Raw genomic sequence first — 13794 nt, 5'->3', positions numbered from 1 at the left:
TTCTCTGGAACAGGTCCAGAGTCTCAGCGACTCAGTGGCACACCCCTTTAGTAAATTTTAGGGAGTACCTCTTCCCCCCCCCCCCGGGACACGGTAAAAAAAAAGTAAGTAACAATATTAATATTTATAAAAAAAAAATAAAACGAATATTATATTCTTAGCCTTAAAATTGTACAATGGCTTGAATTCAGGTTTCAATAAAGTGCAAAATAATTAACTGGGAGCTCCGCTTTTAGGCTTGCCTAAATCTATATATTAGCAAATAATAATTCATGTCAAGAAAAACCAAATGAAAATAAAATCACCGATTTTCCTTGGTGACAACTTGGCGACATGATGGGCATTGTTCGTTCAAGTACCGTTTTGTAACGGTTATTGTGATTGGCTAAAAAATGTGGTGCACCGAAAATAAACCAATCAAAATTGACCTTGTACAAAGGTCGTTCGCGAGCCTGCAAATGGCTATGGCACCTGTTTTGTAAAAATAATTCTGCAGCAAGATTCTGTAGAATTATTTCAATATGGACCTTGTTCTGAACGTCCTGGATCAGCAGTTGCTTACTCCTTACGTTTATCCTGCAACTTGGCCTGAGAATGACTGGCTCAGACAGTTTTTCTCGTTGCTTCTCGTCGTGAACGTTGGAGGCGTGATCATGTATTTTTCCCTCGCATCTTTCAGCTTCCTCGTTGTGTTCGATCGAACTCTTATGCAACACCCGCTCATTCTGGAGAACCAGATCCGAAAAGAAATAATGGTGACCTTGAAATCTGTTCCTTTTATGAGCTTTCCTACGGTGTTGCTTTTCCTTTTGGAGGTGCGAGGTTACAGCAGACTGTACCTACCAACAAACTTTACATGGCCGCTTTTTGTCGGGGACATCCTCTTCAGCACGCTTTGCTTTCTAATCTTTACCGACGCATTAATTTACTGGATTCATCGAGGATTGCATCACCGTTCTGTCTACAAGCATTTGCACAAAGTTCATCACCGTTGGAAAGTGCCAACTCCGTTTGCAAGTCACGCCTTCCACCCGTTGGATGGGTTTCTGCAGAGCTTACCGTATCATCTATACCCTTTCATTTTCCCGTTGAATAAATACGTTTACCTGGGACTCTTTGTCTTCGTCAATATTTGGACGGTGTCGATTCATGATGGAGATTACAGAGTTCCTGAGCTGTTACGACCTGTGATAAACGGATCGGCTCATCACACGGATCACCATTTGCTCTATAACTATAATTATGGACAATATTTTACCCTGTGGGATCGCATCGGTGGTTCGTTTCGTGAGCCTAACGCCTTTCAAGGGAAGACTCTATTTGACGACCTTAAGAAAAACGGAGGCAAAATGGAGTAAAAGTCACAAACTAGCAAAAGTGGAGGCATTGATTTATTTATCTATGATTTATTTATCTACAACTTTAATTTGGAGACAAAGCGTGCCATATAGCATGCCCCGTAGTATACAGTATATCAATTACAAGAATTGTAAACATTGGATCACGCCAGTCACCAAAACGCGAGGTCTGTTAAACGCAGAATCTGCAGACTGTGCAAGCCATAAGTTAACGAATTATAGGTTTAAGTTTTGTTTTCCAGAAATGACCAGGAAAAAAAATAAGTACAAAAATAATTTTGTGCTTAATTAATTAATTAATTTTGTGTGGTTATTCATGCATGCAAAGGCAACATAACATTTATACCATGCCAGATGAAATACAGCCAATCGGAATACAGGAAAGCCATTGTTTATTCGACCGTCTTCAACCCAACCTTCCCATCGTGCACTGCGATCTTATTCTCGGTGAAATTTAGTAAGCGTATTTTCTATGCCATGGTATAAAATATAGTTACACAACACTTTCTCATGGTATACTATGGAATATCCCACTTATTGTGTATACCAAAAAAATACAAGTGACTCGTGGGATATTCCATAGTATACCACAAGGGCGTTGCATAACTAGTATGTATTGCATGGGGTATTTACATGATACCAGTGCGACTTTTATTCCACTGCAAGATGAAATAGTCATACCATGTTTATGTAAGCGGGTCTTATTGGGGTGTGAGTTTTATACCACCATATAAAGAAATATGTCACGAACAGTTATCAGCTGAATCATGCTGCGTTAAAATAACGCTGGAATAAATTTTAATGCTGGAATGAAAATCTCACTCTGGTACAGTAACTGGGGTGAACTAGCACTGGTATGAGTCGCTCAGCTAGGACATTGTGTGACTATGACATTTTATGGTCGTTTCATGTAAAGAAACAAAGCCACAAGAGGGAACCAGGATGAACCCGCACGTACTGTCCAGTATGTGATCACCCCCTAAGAGTGAGAACTGGTGTAAGGAAAAAAAGTACTAGCCTGCAGGGTCTGCATTTTGCCGTGATCATTAGCCCATCAAATGTTAGCGGTTTTATCGCTACCCTATTCTTATACCTGGTTCACACTAGGGACATAATGACATAACAGCAAGGTCACGCAAATGCAAAAACACCTCACATTGATGTTTTATGTCACCAGTGTGAACATAACATAACGTCACAGTTGGAACATAATGACATAAGCATAACGATATAAGGAAAGAACTGAATTTTTCTTTATGTCATTATGTCCATGTTGTTATGTTGCTAGTGTGAACCAGGCCCTACTTATTTTCGTGAGTACTAATTTTTGCGATTTCAAAATGCTCGCAAAATTTAATATACGAAAAAAGCATTGCGGGAAATTTAAGTGCGACAATATATACCATATTTTATATCAAAACAATAAAAATTTTCAACATTTGCATCTGTAACAACCTATCCTGGAAAATATATTTCCGTTGATGTTTACCTGCACAATTCCTCTGATTACTGTTTCTTCAGCTTGTAAAATGGCCAAGGCCTCTTTAGTACTGTACAGTCACCAAAGTTTCTGTTTGCAGGATCCTTGTTGTAACATTGAACCAAACCTTTGTATATTTTCCAGTAGTTCCTTTAAGTCTTTGACCACTGATCCAGAAAAAACTGACAAAATTGCGAAATTAAATACACTAATGCAATCTTGCACTTTCTCTTGCAATCGTGAAATTTAATACTGGCGAAATCAGAAAGGAAAGGTCCGAAAGAAAGTATAGTTAAAGATAGATGGGCTGATTATTCAAGGTTTGTTAAGGGGGGGGGGGTGAAGAGGGGGGATTTTTTTGAAGGGGGGGTGATTAATCAAGGGGTGGCTATTCTGTAAAGTAAAACTTGTAGTCACTATTAGAGCACTAGAAGCAACTGCGAGATGGGAGTGGCTCAGCCAGGTGCCTGGGGTACTTGCGCTCACCCTCTGCACCTGTGTGTTAAGCTTTTGCATCAGTTAGGATGAAAACAGAAGTGTTGTAGTTACTAGAAACTTTGCCAATGTCGACAGGATGTTTGGCGTTGTTTTTTTTGGGGGGGAGGTGCACCAACCCATTTATTGAGGCCTTCCAACGGGGGTAGCGGTGTCGCAATGTCGCTTGTTTCTGAGAGCCAATGTCGCCTAGCTAACAGCCGTGAATATTGCTGTCGTTTTTTACCCTATTGTGTTGCTGTCACTGTTAAAATGTTCCTGTGTCGCCAGTATTCAGGGTCATGTCGCTTGTCTCTTTTACCCCTTGGAAGGCCTCTTTATTCACAGGAGTGCTAAAGTTACAAAAGACCTTGTGAATGTTGACAGAATTATTCGGGTTGTTTTTTTTTTTTTTTTTTTGGGGGGGGGGAGGTGCACCAACTTTTTTGTGGAAAACGTAATAAAAAAATACTTACTAGTCAGAGATGTGTTTTACTACAAAAATCACCGAACTATGGAACAGACAGGAATTTTTATGTTGCTGCCCCAGCCACTTTCATTGACAAATTCCTCATATTCTGGCGGTTCACATGCTGCGCCTTCTTGCTGACACTTGTTTACGGTAGTTTACTTGAACCGCACTTGAAAACAATTTCGGTTAATTATTTTTTCACACTGAAACAGAATTAGTGCCAAATCTCAACACAACCTGCACTTGAAGAAAGTGGCAAGCACTTCTTTCAACCGAGCTTTTATTGAGCTGAAGCTTTATTTAACGACAATTGTGATGAAATCAGGGAGCTGTAAATTATATGACCTTATATGCAACAAGGCGATGGTTGAAATTTACAGATGAAAGTAGACAAAGCAGGCGGAGCAGTAGAAGTAAGGGGGTGGGGCCAATATCCACAGTTCACATGCTATTAGCATAGCATGTGAAGAGGATGGAGCATACAACAGAGGAAAAAGTTGGTTACGTACTGCACTCTGTTTGGTGCACTACTTTTGCCCTGTAGACCCCACATAGGACATAGGAGCCTATCCATAGATAACTATTGGCGACCGTGTTTAGTGCACTTGAAAATGAATGCTGTCTCGTCAAGTTGCCTGAGAATATTCCCTACCAAACTATTAACTGCTCAAGTGCAATGTTTAAACTATCTTGTGAAACTCATACATACTCATGTCAACTCTTACATTATTGTGCAATGAAAAACATAGAGTTCCAGTATTACTGAGCAAAGTAGAGTGATATACCTAGCTACACCTTGATGGATTCTTTTGGAATATTTGAAGCTGTGTCTCAAAGGCACTGAAATGTGTGGTGGATATTTAAATTTGGGGTGGGGGCAGCAGAATGCCTCCTGGACCCCGATATTGTGATTGGCACAGCTTCTGAATGTTAATGTTTGGGACTCTCCAGAGATAAATTTGTTTCAAAATGTCTGTTGTGTCGTTAAAATTCTTAACTACATGGCATTTGAGTAAATGCTCTCCCCTTCTAGGTAAAAAAATTATTTCCTGTTGTATTTTACCGTAGCAGGATTCTTACAACATAATTACCGCGCGGTTTAGTGAAAGTTGTGCACTATTAAACTTCTTAAAACAAGTAGAAGATTCTTCCCCTCAGAAGGGGAAGGGTTTTTTTGACTGTATTCGTGCTTTTTTCTGCCACATAGATTACACATGACTTCATTCTGTATAAAAGTGATTCAGTTAGCCGGATCTTTAAAAAATGTGCGTGTTTAAAAAAAATGAGATTGTTTCCCGCCGTGTTTGTACAAGAGTAAATCCTCGAGCCCTGTTATTGTGACTTTCCCGCGATTCTTATCGTCCAATCCCGGACGTCTAACCAGCCCCGACAGGACCGTACCTAGGATTTTTTGTCTGCGGGCAAGCTCCGCTAAACTCCGCTGCGGAGACAAACTCCAATTATTATAGCTACAAGAAATAGCCAGGGCGCTAAAATAGCCCAGCAAAATCAAACACTGTTAGAAATTTAGTTTTCCTGGCGGGGGCAACTGCCTCCCGCTATGTACGGCCCTGCCCGAAGAATATTTTTTACAGCTTCTATAACGCCTCTTGTCACGTCGCCATATAAAGGGTAAGTCATGTTCCTTTATAGCAATACAGGATACCCCGGAAAACACTGTCTCTGATTGGTTGTTAGATTTACTTGCGCGCAAAAATTCATAACCAAGCAGTAGCCAATCAGCGACACATTCTGTTCTCTGCGGCATTATACTGTACTGACGATGACTAAAGAGTCCGAAACAGCTGTCTACAGTTAATTCTTGACTCTCGGATTGGTCTCTATCATGTCTCTGCCGCATTTAATAAGTTTTCTACGCAGTACCATCAGCCTGCAGTTTCACGTTTCATGTTTTTCATTTGTTGGCTGATAAGGTCTTTCATAGATCCTGTGTACACTAGCAGCATTTTGTTCGCGGCCCAGTGCATTTTGTTCTTTAGCGACACTTTATGCAGGGTTAGAGGGGTTATGCGTCAAAAATTATGCAAATAATAGCGTGTGACACGTGAAAACAGCTGAAATGCTAGTATAGTATTTAACAATTATCCTGCGAAATCGCGCGGAATATCGCCTGATACTTAGCCGACGAGGCCGTAGGCCGAGTTGGCTAAAATCAGACGATATTCCGCAAGATTGAGCAGGATAATTGTTTTATTATTCAACAAATTGTCAACGAAACACATTTTGGACATAGAAAAACTGTAATTATGCAGCGCTTTACAAGATTTCGGACGAATCTTCGCAACCTACGAATATCGCAGGATATCTGTTATGTACGGATGACAGATATCGTTAACATTTTGACCATATATGGGCAGCGCGCGCATCTGTTGAATAATAATACGCGTGATATGCTAATTTTGAGGACCGTGATTCGTGATTCAGGCTAAAAACGTTCGTGAGAAACAAAAACAAATAACGCACTCATAAATCAATTTATGAAAGTGATCCTAAAATTGACAAAAGACACGCGAACCATAGAGGGCCAAAAATTGATGTTGTATATGGAGGACACGTTCTCTTAGCCTCCCACACAGCCGTTTTTAGGGGAGTGAAATACGATGCCCCTAAAAATGGCTGTGTGGGAGGCTAACGTTCTCTTGGATCGATTAATGTGTTTGAGAACTTTCCTTACACTTTGAACTCGCCTTGAGGGAACAAGTCTTGCTACCAGGCTATTGAACGGTAAGTGATCCGTGAAATTGCCTGAAAAATAATCGTGATTTATTATTTGAAGGAAAATGGGCTCGTGACTTTATTGGAATTCCCCTTCCCCCCTTTTTTACCCTGTTCATGGATCTGTGCAGAACTGCTTCATCAATAAGGAATCTTGCGAGCCGAGGAAGGAACTCACAAGAGCAAGCTACAATCAACTGCGACATTTTACATGAGATCCTTTAGTTAGCGCTGTGTCCGTGATCTCCCCTTGCTTATCAATGTTGCTAGCTAACCAATGCCATTGCCAAATCTTAGATTAACAACTTTGAATTGGGGAGAAGGGGAAAATGTTTGTTACTGTATTGTGTATTTTTTGTTGTTAATCTATTCCGGTGCGGCTTTATGCACCACTTGGAACTGAGTTGCAAGGATGATGATTCGGAGATGATGATGATCATATTGAATCTATTTCGATAGGAACATGTAGAAAACGCTGTCTTTTAAAAGAAGTTTTTCAACAGTTTTGTAACTGTTTGTAGCTGCTAATGTATCTGGTTAATGGTTTGACACTGGCTATTATTTAGATGTTACTTTCAAGTCGTTTCGACTAGCCCTGAAAGGTGAAAATTTTAAACGTGTTTTAAATTATGGCAGTTCGTTAAAAGCGCGTGCCCATTAGGAACTGACAGGCCATTAGGTGTACGTTTGGAAATGAAGATGGTAAATTTTAAGCCTTGTGATTACATTTTAAGTGAAATATGATGTTTTTCAGTAAATGACACGCACATGTAGGCAAACAAGGAAAACAGAAATTCCGTCAGCTTTTCAAAAGGTCGTAGGTTTGAATCCTGTTGGGAGAACTTTAAGGCCGTAAGGGGGTATCTCGTGAAACGTGATTGCATGCTTTCATTCTCCGTGATTATAAAAAATGCTATCCGTGAATGACCTGCTTGTAGTAACACGTGAAAACCAAAAACAAAATTTTTGACAACCGTGGAACTTACTAGAATTCTGTACTTTTTCCGTGATAACCGACTTGCCGTGCAAAGAAGATATATTTCGATGTTTGTAAATTGCGTGTTTGACCGCAAATTTGTGCGATGGCTAAATACTTGACAGGTAGTCAGTCATTTTTTCAAAAATCACCGATTGTCAAGAACACAAACAGGAGCTCCCCCGCGGATAGTCTTCGTAGGAGTAAAGACACTCAATATGGAGGCTAGCCTGCGAGCAGGCTCTCTATTCGGGGCAACGTGAATTTCTTCGAACTTCCTCGTCTGATGTTACTTGCGCGAACCGTGAAACGCGAAAACAAATTACCATGATTTGTCTACTTTAAGGTCGCGGGGGATACCTACAGCATGAATAAATTCATTAGGCGAAATTTTGCTTGACCTGCATATTTTAAAACGCTTATTTCTCGGCCGTTATGGGTGCGATTAAGCTCAAATTGTACAGAGACATAAAGAAATGATGAAAGATTGTGAATGTCATCTTTTATTTGATAGATGTCACTTGACGGCGGTGATATAGCCTCGGAAGTGACAAATTGGGAGAAGCATGATTTTGTGGCAGAGTTTGCGGATCGATTAGGAGACAACACTCTGTGATCTTGTCAATAACTGATCAGTCAATACCTCTAGTGTGTCATAACAGAAGCGGATTTTTTAATTTGAAGTTTGCCAGCAAGTTATGATGGTTTAAAAGCGCAAATTTGAATTTAATGCTTTCTATCTCTTTCTAAAAGCGCTCTTTTAAAATTCCGCTTCTGTTATGACACACTACAGTATTCCTAGTTTGCCTTTCTGCAGTGGCAGGTCATGAAGTTCTATATCCGCGATGAATTCTCTGCCACAAAATTGTCGGAAAAGTCCAAACTTTGAGATTTCCGAAGGTGTCCCGATCAAAACACGGTTTCCAAATGGTAATTATGGTAATTATATTACACGCTTTTATGGTGAGAACAATGCGTTTTCAAAAAGACATAAACAATTCCACACGCAAACACATCAAATCACGCGCGCGTGGTCATATTTTTATGCAAAAATCTCATCGTAAAGTTGTCGATGTCAGTCGTTGCACTTCGTGCATATGCTTTAAATAAATGCATAATGATGAACCTAAGCTGTCCCCCGCGACCTTAAATAGTCGTAAACTGTGCGTCGAAATTTCTCTTTTCTGTGCTTTTGCCTGTTTCGTTTGCCAGGGTGGTAAAGAGTAACGGGTGGGAATTTACTGAACATTATCTTCACTTACCTGCTTATTAAGTGGGCAAAGGGACGGGGAGGAGGTCGTGATCTCGTTTCACGCATAAATTGTAGCAAAATTCACGTGTCACGTGTACTACTGATTCAGTTTATTCACGAATCAAGAATCACGTTTCTCACGCCCCACCGTCTACACGTGCCACCACATTAACCCATTACACTACCCTGTAAAATGTTTGCTTTGGCATAGGCAGACCGAAAAGCACGTGTTTCCCACTTCCGGGACAGAAATCCCATAGACTCCGAGAGAACACTGAAACCAGAGTGAACTTGTTTCATCAGAAAACGTTTTGGCGAAAGAATCACGACTGTTGCTATATCGGTTATGTGCCAAATCTAACAAGGGTATAATTTTTGAGTTAATGGGTCTGAAATTGGCTCAAAGATTTTGTCATATTTAAGTCTGAAATTGGATATGGTTCATTTTTAAACGAACAGAGGGACCGAGAGAGAGAGAGAAAGAATTTACCAAACAATATCACTCGATACGCTGAAGCGTGATTTCCATGACGCTTCAGATACCCAACGGTCAGCGCGGTCTGCTCTTCGTGATAACGGGTTATCGAAAATGAGCGTCAGGATCTGAAATTTCGCACGTGATCTGAAGTAAGTTCAGGATTGGCTATGGGTTGAGGAGTTCCGCACGGCATATCTCTCGATGTACCTCCCCCTCCCTCCCCCGGAAGAGTATACAAGAAGCGGCCAAAATATTTCTTGTGTTTCCAGAGGGTTATAGAAACGCGAGTGGGAGTTATACGAGAGCAGAAATTATGTGTCTACGGTTCGTGTTTTTACAGCTGTTTAGAGTTCTGCCAATTTTTACACTTCAATGTACAAGAGAAAAACTTATTCTCTCGTCTAAATTCACTCAATATAATCCACCCGTGCGCAATAGTACAAAACAAAAAACCATAAACACAACTTATTTGCTATTGTGTGCTCACTGGAGGCCGCACAGTTTATTATTGACTGCAGAAGTACAAGGAGTCAAATATCTTAAGAACCTACAAAAACAAACTAGGAAAGTACCAACGAGCGTCCATAGGATGAAAAAACCTCACCGCGCCCGTAGCGGTAACGCAGAGGAAAAACCCCAGCCCTATGGATAGTACTCTCCGACCTGCTGGGCTCGGTCTTATTAAATACTTAATGATTTCGAAACTGAGATCAAAGATTCAAAATTATCTTTAACGTATCCATCTTTAGCATTTTCACTTTGCTAACGACCGTGTCTCTTAAAGAGTCTATCAACAATCCCTGCATTGGCGGCAGTAGTGGCTCCTCCGGTCCTAAGACTGTGAAGACTTATGCAGGAAACGTCAGTGATGTCCTTAAAAGCGTCCTTAATGATCTCCCTGGCTCTAGTGTAGCTTGAGGACCTTAAGCCTTGGTGCCGAACTTTCGAAGTGGACCGAGGAGACGAGAGGGCTCTGAACAAGGGTAAATCTTCACAAAGATCAATTTTTGCGGCAGCGATGTATTTCTCTAAGGCCTTCACAGGACAAGTCATCCGGTCTGATCTCGCGATTGTAATCCTAGCCCCTTCACGGAATTCGTCTGTCTTGGACGATTCTAGAAATATGGACACAAAAGTAGGAACGAACTTTATGTCACAAGCTCTTATGGCGTAAAGCTCACTGAAACGAAAAAATTTAGCATAACCTATAAGACTTAGAGCTCCTGTTCTCAGATCCCACAAAGAAGGACACTTATCTGAAATCTTGGAATTAACAAGCGCCTTTATCATTTCCGGAGCGATGGGTTCCTTCTTCGTTTTCGGTTTCCCCAGGATCCTTTGGGAAGCGCTGACCAAAGAAGCAACTAGGGGATGTACTGAGACGTCCGGCAAACCGGCCAACTGTAAACTGCATTGAGAACTGGCGAAGGAGAATTCGCATCGAGGATAAGGCATTGAAGGTAGACCGCAACAAGGAAAGAGTTGGCTGGCATGTGGATAAAACAATTGGACGAAGCCCAATGTTTCCATCGTTTGAAACCGGCCAAGTAACGGGGCAGATAGTAAGTACCATCTGCTTCAGACGCCAGCACGGATTCCTGGACGCGGCTAGCCAACGGCTGCAGGTAATCAGGAATTGAGAAATAGAATTTACGCCACATCTTCGACTTGAACACATCTAAAATGATAAAAGAACTAACAACCAACCAAAAAATGAAACTAATAAATGATCAAACACCACGCAAAAAGTAACCAGAATAACAACAAACTAGGTTACAAAAGAACAAAAAACATAAACAGGCAAAATAACCCAACTTTCTGGGCGCAAAAAATAGCCAAAAAATATCATGCACAGATGGTCCAAAACTCATCAGACGCAGATATGACTTACGTCCCGGACGGACACAGAAGGTCCTATACCTCTGACCTCTTGGGCGCTAGAGGCCTCTTACCTTCAGGAAACATGATCATGGTCTTGAACTTCTTAGGCCCACCCTGTCGGGCACAGAAGGCCCCATTCTCCTCTGGGCAGAAAAAAGGCCGCTCATTTTTCTAAACATTTGAACAAAGATAGTCCCAAAATCCACGGGCGCACAAAAAACACCTAAAATATTTGGGCAAAGATGGTCTCATTCTTCACGGGCGCAAAAAAGGCCCTTGAAAGATTTTGGCACAGATGGTCCCATAATCCTCGGGCGCACAAAAAAGCCCCTGCAATATTTGGGCACAGATGGTCCCATTCATCTCGGGCGCAAAAAAGGCCCCTAAAATATTCAGGCACAGATGGTCCCATAATCCTCAGGCGCACAAAAAAGGCCCTAAAATATTTGGGCACAGATGGTCCCATTCTTCTCGGGCACAAAAAAGCCCCTAACATATTCGGGCACAGATGGTCCCACACTTCGCGGGCGCACAAAAAGGCCCCTAAAACATTTGGGCACAGATGGTCCCATTCTTTACGGGCGCAAAAATGCCCCGAAAATAAATAAATAAATAATTGGTCACAGACGAACATAACCTCCTAAAAAACCAAAAAAACAAAGGCACATCGTCATTATATCATAAATTATCGCATCTGAAAAGGAAAGAAGAAAAAATTCTAATCATAAGAAGATAAAAATAAAATTCAGTCGCCTCCAGAGAAGAACACCAAGATGAAGAAATTAGCATACAACTACTCCTTTAATACTCTACCAAATCCCTAGATAGTTCATACCGACGAGAGAATATTTTTCCGCTAATTTTTCAAAAACGCGGAAAAATTCGACTCTATGTCGTTTAAAAAATAACTTACCGAAGAAACACGGCTGTCATCCAATCAGCGCGCATTTCACAAGGTAATAATGTAAAAGTACTCAGTCTACAAACCAACAGGTAGCTTGAGTGAATACTGACTTAGGCTACATCTCCTGTCTTCGTTTTGATGAAGGTACCGTGAGATTCGCCGGTGCTTCTATAGCAAAAAGCACGTGTTATTTCTTTTCATACTGCAGTGCTAAACACGCGAGGGATTTTGCACGAAAACGAATGATAAAATTTCGTGGGGCGAAATAAGAATTTCATCTTTGATTCCAGGTGAGTTAAAGTCATAAACCCTTTTTTTTTAGTAATTACTTTACTTTGTAAGCTAGGGCGAGTACGGGTTACTGAATGCGTTCAGAACATCGCCGCGGGAAAATATTTTAATATTTCACCATTTAAAGGGTAAATATTATTTAACTGAAGAGAAGTGCTCAGAATTTAGGATAAATACCTGTAAAAATTGCCCAACAGCGGCGCAACAGCGTTTCCCCCCAGGGCGTTAAATGATTGACCCAGTTTCGCGATCGAGGAAAATTATGAGTCTGTTATTTTGTGTCTTGTGAAGCGTGGTGTTCAACACAAGACGAACTATCAGACGCACTATAAATAGCGTCATTCGGGACGCATCAGATCAGACCTGATTATTTGTACGCTCGCGTTATCCTTCTTTTTCCCGTCATTAATACCGAGAGCCGGCAAAAACCAGACGAACTGGAGGAATTGCCTCTCTCTGGTATTTTTAAGTATAAAAACAGCCCACGGCCAGTTTTTCCGCTTATGACAAGTCGTTTTGTTTGCTTTATATAGTAAGCCATCCATGATTTTTGAAGGCAAACAGTTACTTCTCGTATGTATTCCCCAGACAGATTTTCGACCTTCGCCAGTCCAGTTCGCTTACATTGTACAACTCCTTCCCGGTTCTTAGCTTCAGCAAGAGCTTTTTTTGACATGGACTTCCGGCGGAAGTTCTTAGTGTCAAAAAGTTGTTCGTGCGTACGCGTAGATCGGGGGCTGCTTGCTTTTACTAGTTACTTTTTTTAATGAAAACAAAAACTTTGATGATACGCCTACTTACGTTTGCAGAAGGCTGACAATTAAAGAAAATTATACGTGGTAAACTAATTGGGAATTGACATTTTTATGAAAGTTTATATATCTATATATATGTTTTACATGTCTTTCTATCCCACTGAGTTTAAAGTAAATTAAACAAAAAAAAAGTGGGCGTCTACGTGGGAAAGCTTGGTAGCAACTTGCAAAATTAAAAAAAAATGTTTGTGAAAGAAATGCGAGGGACTTAATTCTGGATTATTTACAGTTCCCATGTCAACTAAGTGATCGATGTTTCCCCCCCCCCCCCCCCCCCAGAAGCTTTTTCAGGGAGAACATTCATCACAATTTGTCGATGTTTCCCTCACAGAAGCTTTTTCAGGGAGAAAATTCATCACAATTTGTCAAAATTGACAAATTTAAAGACAAAATAAAAACACATCTCCCTGAACGTCGCATGAACGGAATTCGCTGCCAAATAATATGAAAAAGTTTAACCTTTTTGCGTAAAATATTAACTTGGCTGTTTTGTTTACTGAAACACACACTCTGCACTTGTATAAAGGTCGCAAAATTAAAACAGATTTTTTAGCTTGAAGGCTGAGGTTTTGCTAAAAATTAAATAAACTGCTATTAGTTTAGTCCGGCATTTAGTTCGAGAACATACGTGAAAATACGATAGAGATCAAATATTGTTATTTTAAAAAGTACTCTGC

At 40.6% G+C, this 13794-nt stretch overlaps 2 protein-coding genes across 2 annotated transcripts in view; both read left to right on the top strand.

Moving 5' to 3' along the window:
- The window catches only part of LOC144663475 (rRNA 2'-O-methyltransferase fibrillarin-like), a 74224-nt gene that overhangs the window by 44090 nt on the left and 16340 nt on the right, over positions 1–13794 (top strand). The window lies entirely within an intron of this gene.
- LOC144662291 (lathosterol oxidase-like) lies at positions 429–2802 on the top strand. The gene has a single exon (XM_078523071.1). It carries the CDS (start codon positions 522–524, stop codon positions 1356–1358), a length of 837 nt encoding a protein of 278 aa, XP_078379197.1. The 5' UTR covers positions 429–521; the 3' UTR covers positions 1359–2802.

The sequence above is a fragment of the Oculina patagonica genome, chromosome 8 (genome assembly GCF_052425735.1).
Source record: "Oculina patagonica isolate OP01 chromosome 8, crgOcupat, whole genome shotgun sequence".
Taxonomy (NCBI): Eukaryota; Metazoa; Cnidaria; class Anthozoa; order Scleractinia; family Oculinidae; genus Oculina; species Oculina patagonica.
The sequence above is the reverse complement of the archived record's forward strand: the minus strand, read 5'-3'. Positions and strand labels throughout refer to the sequence as shown.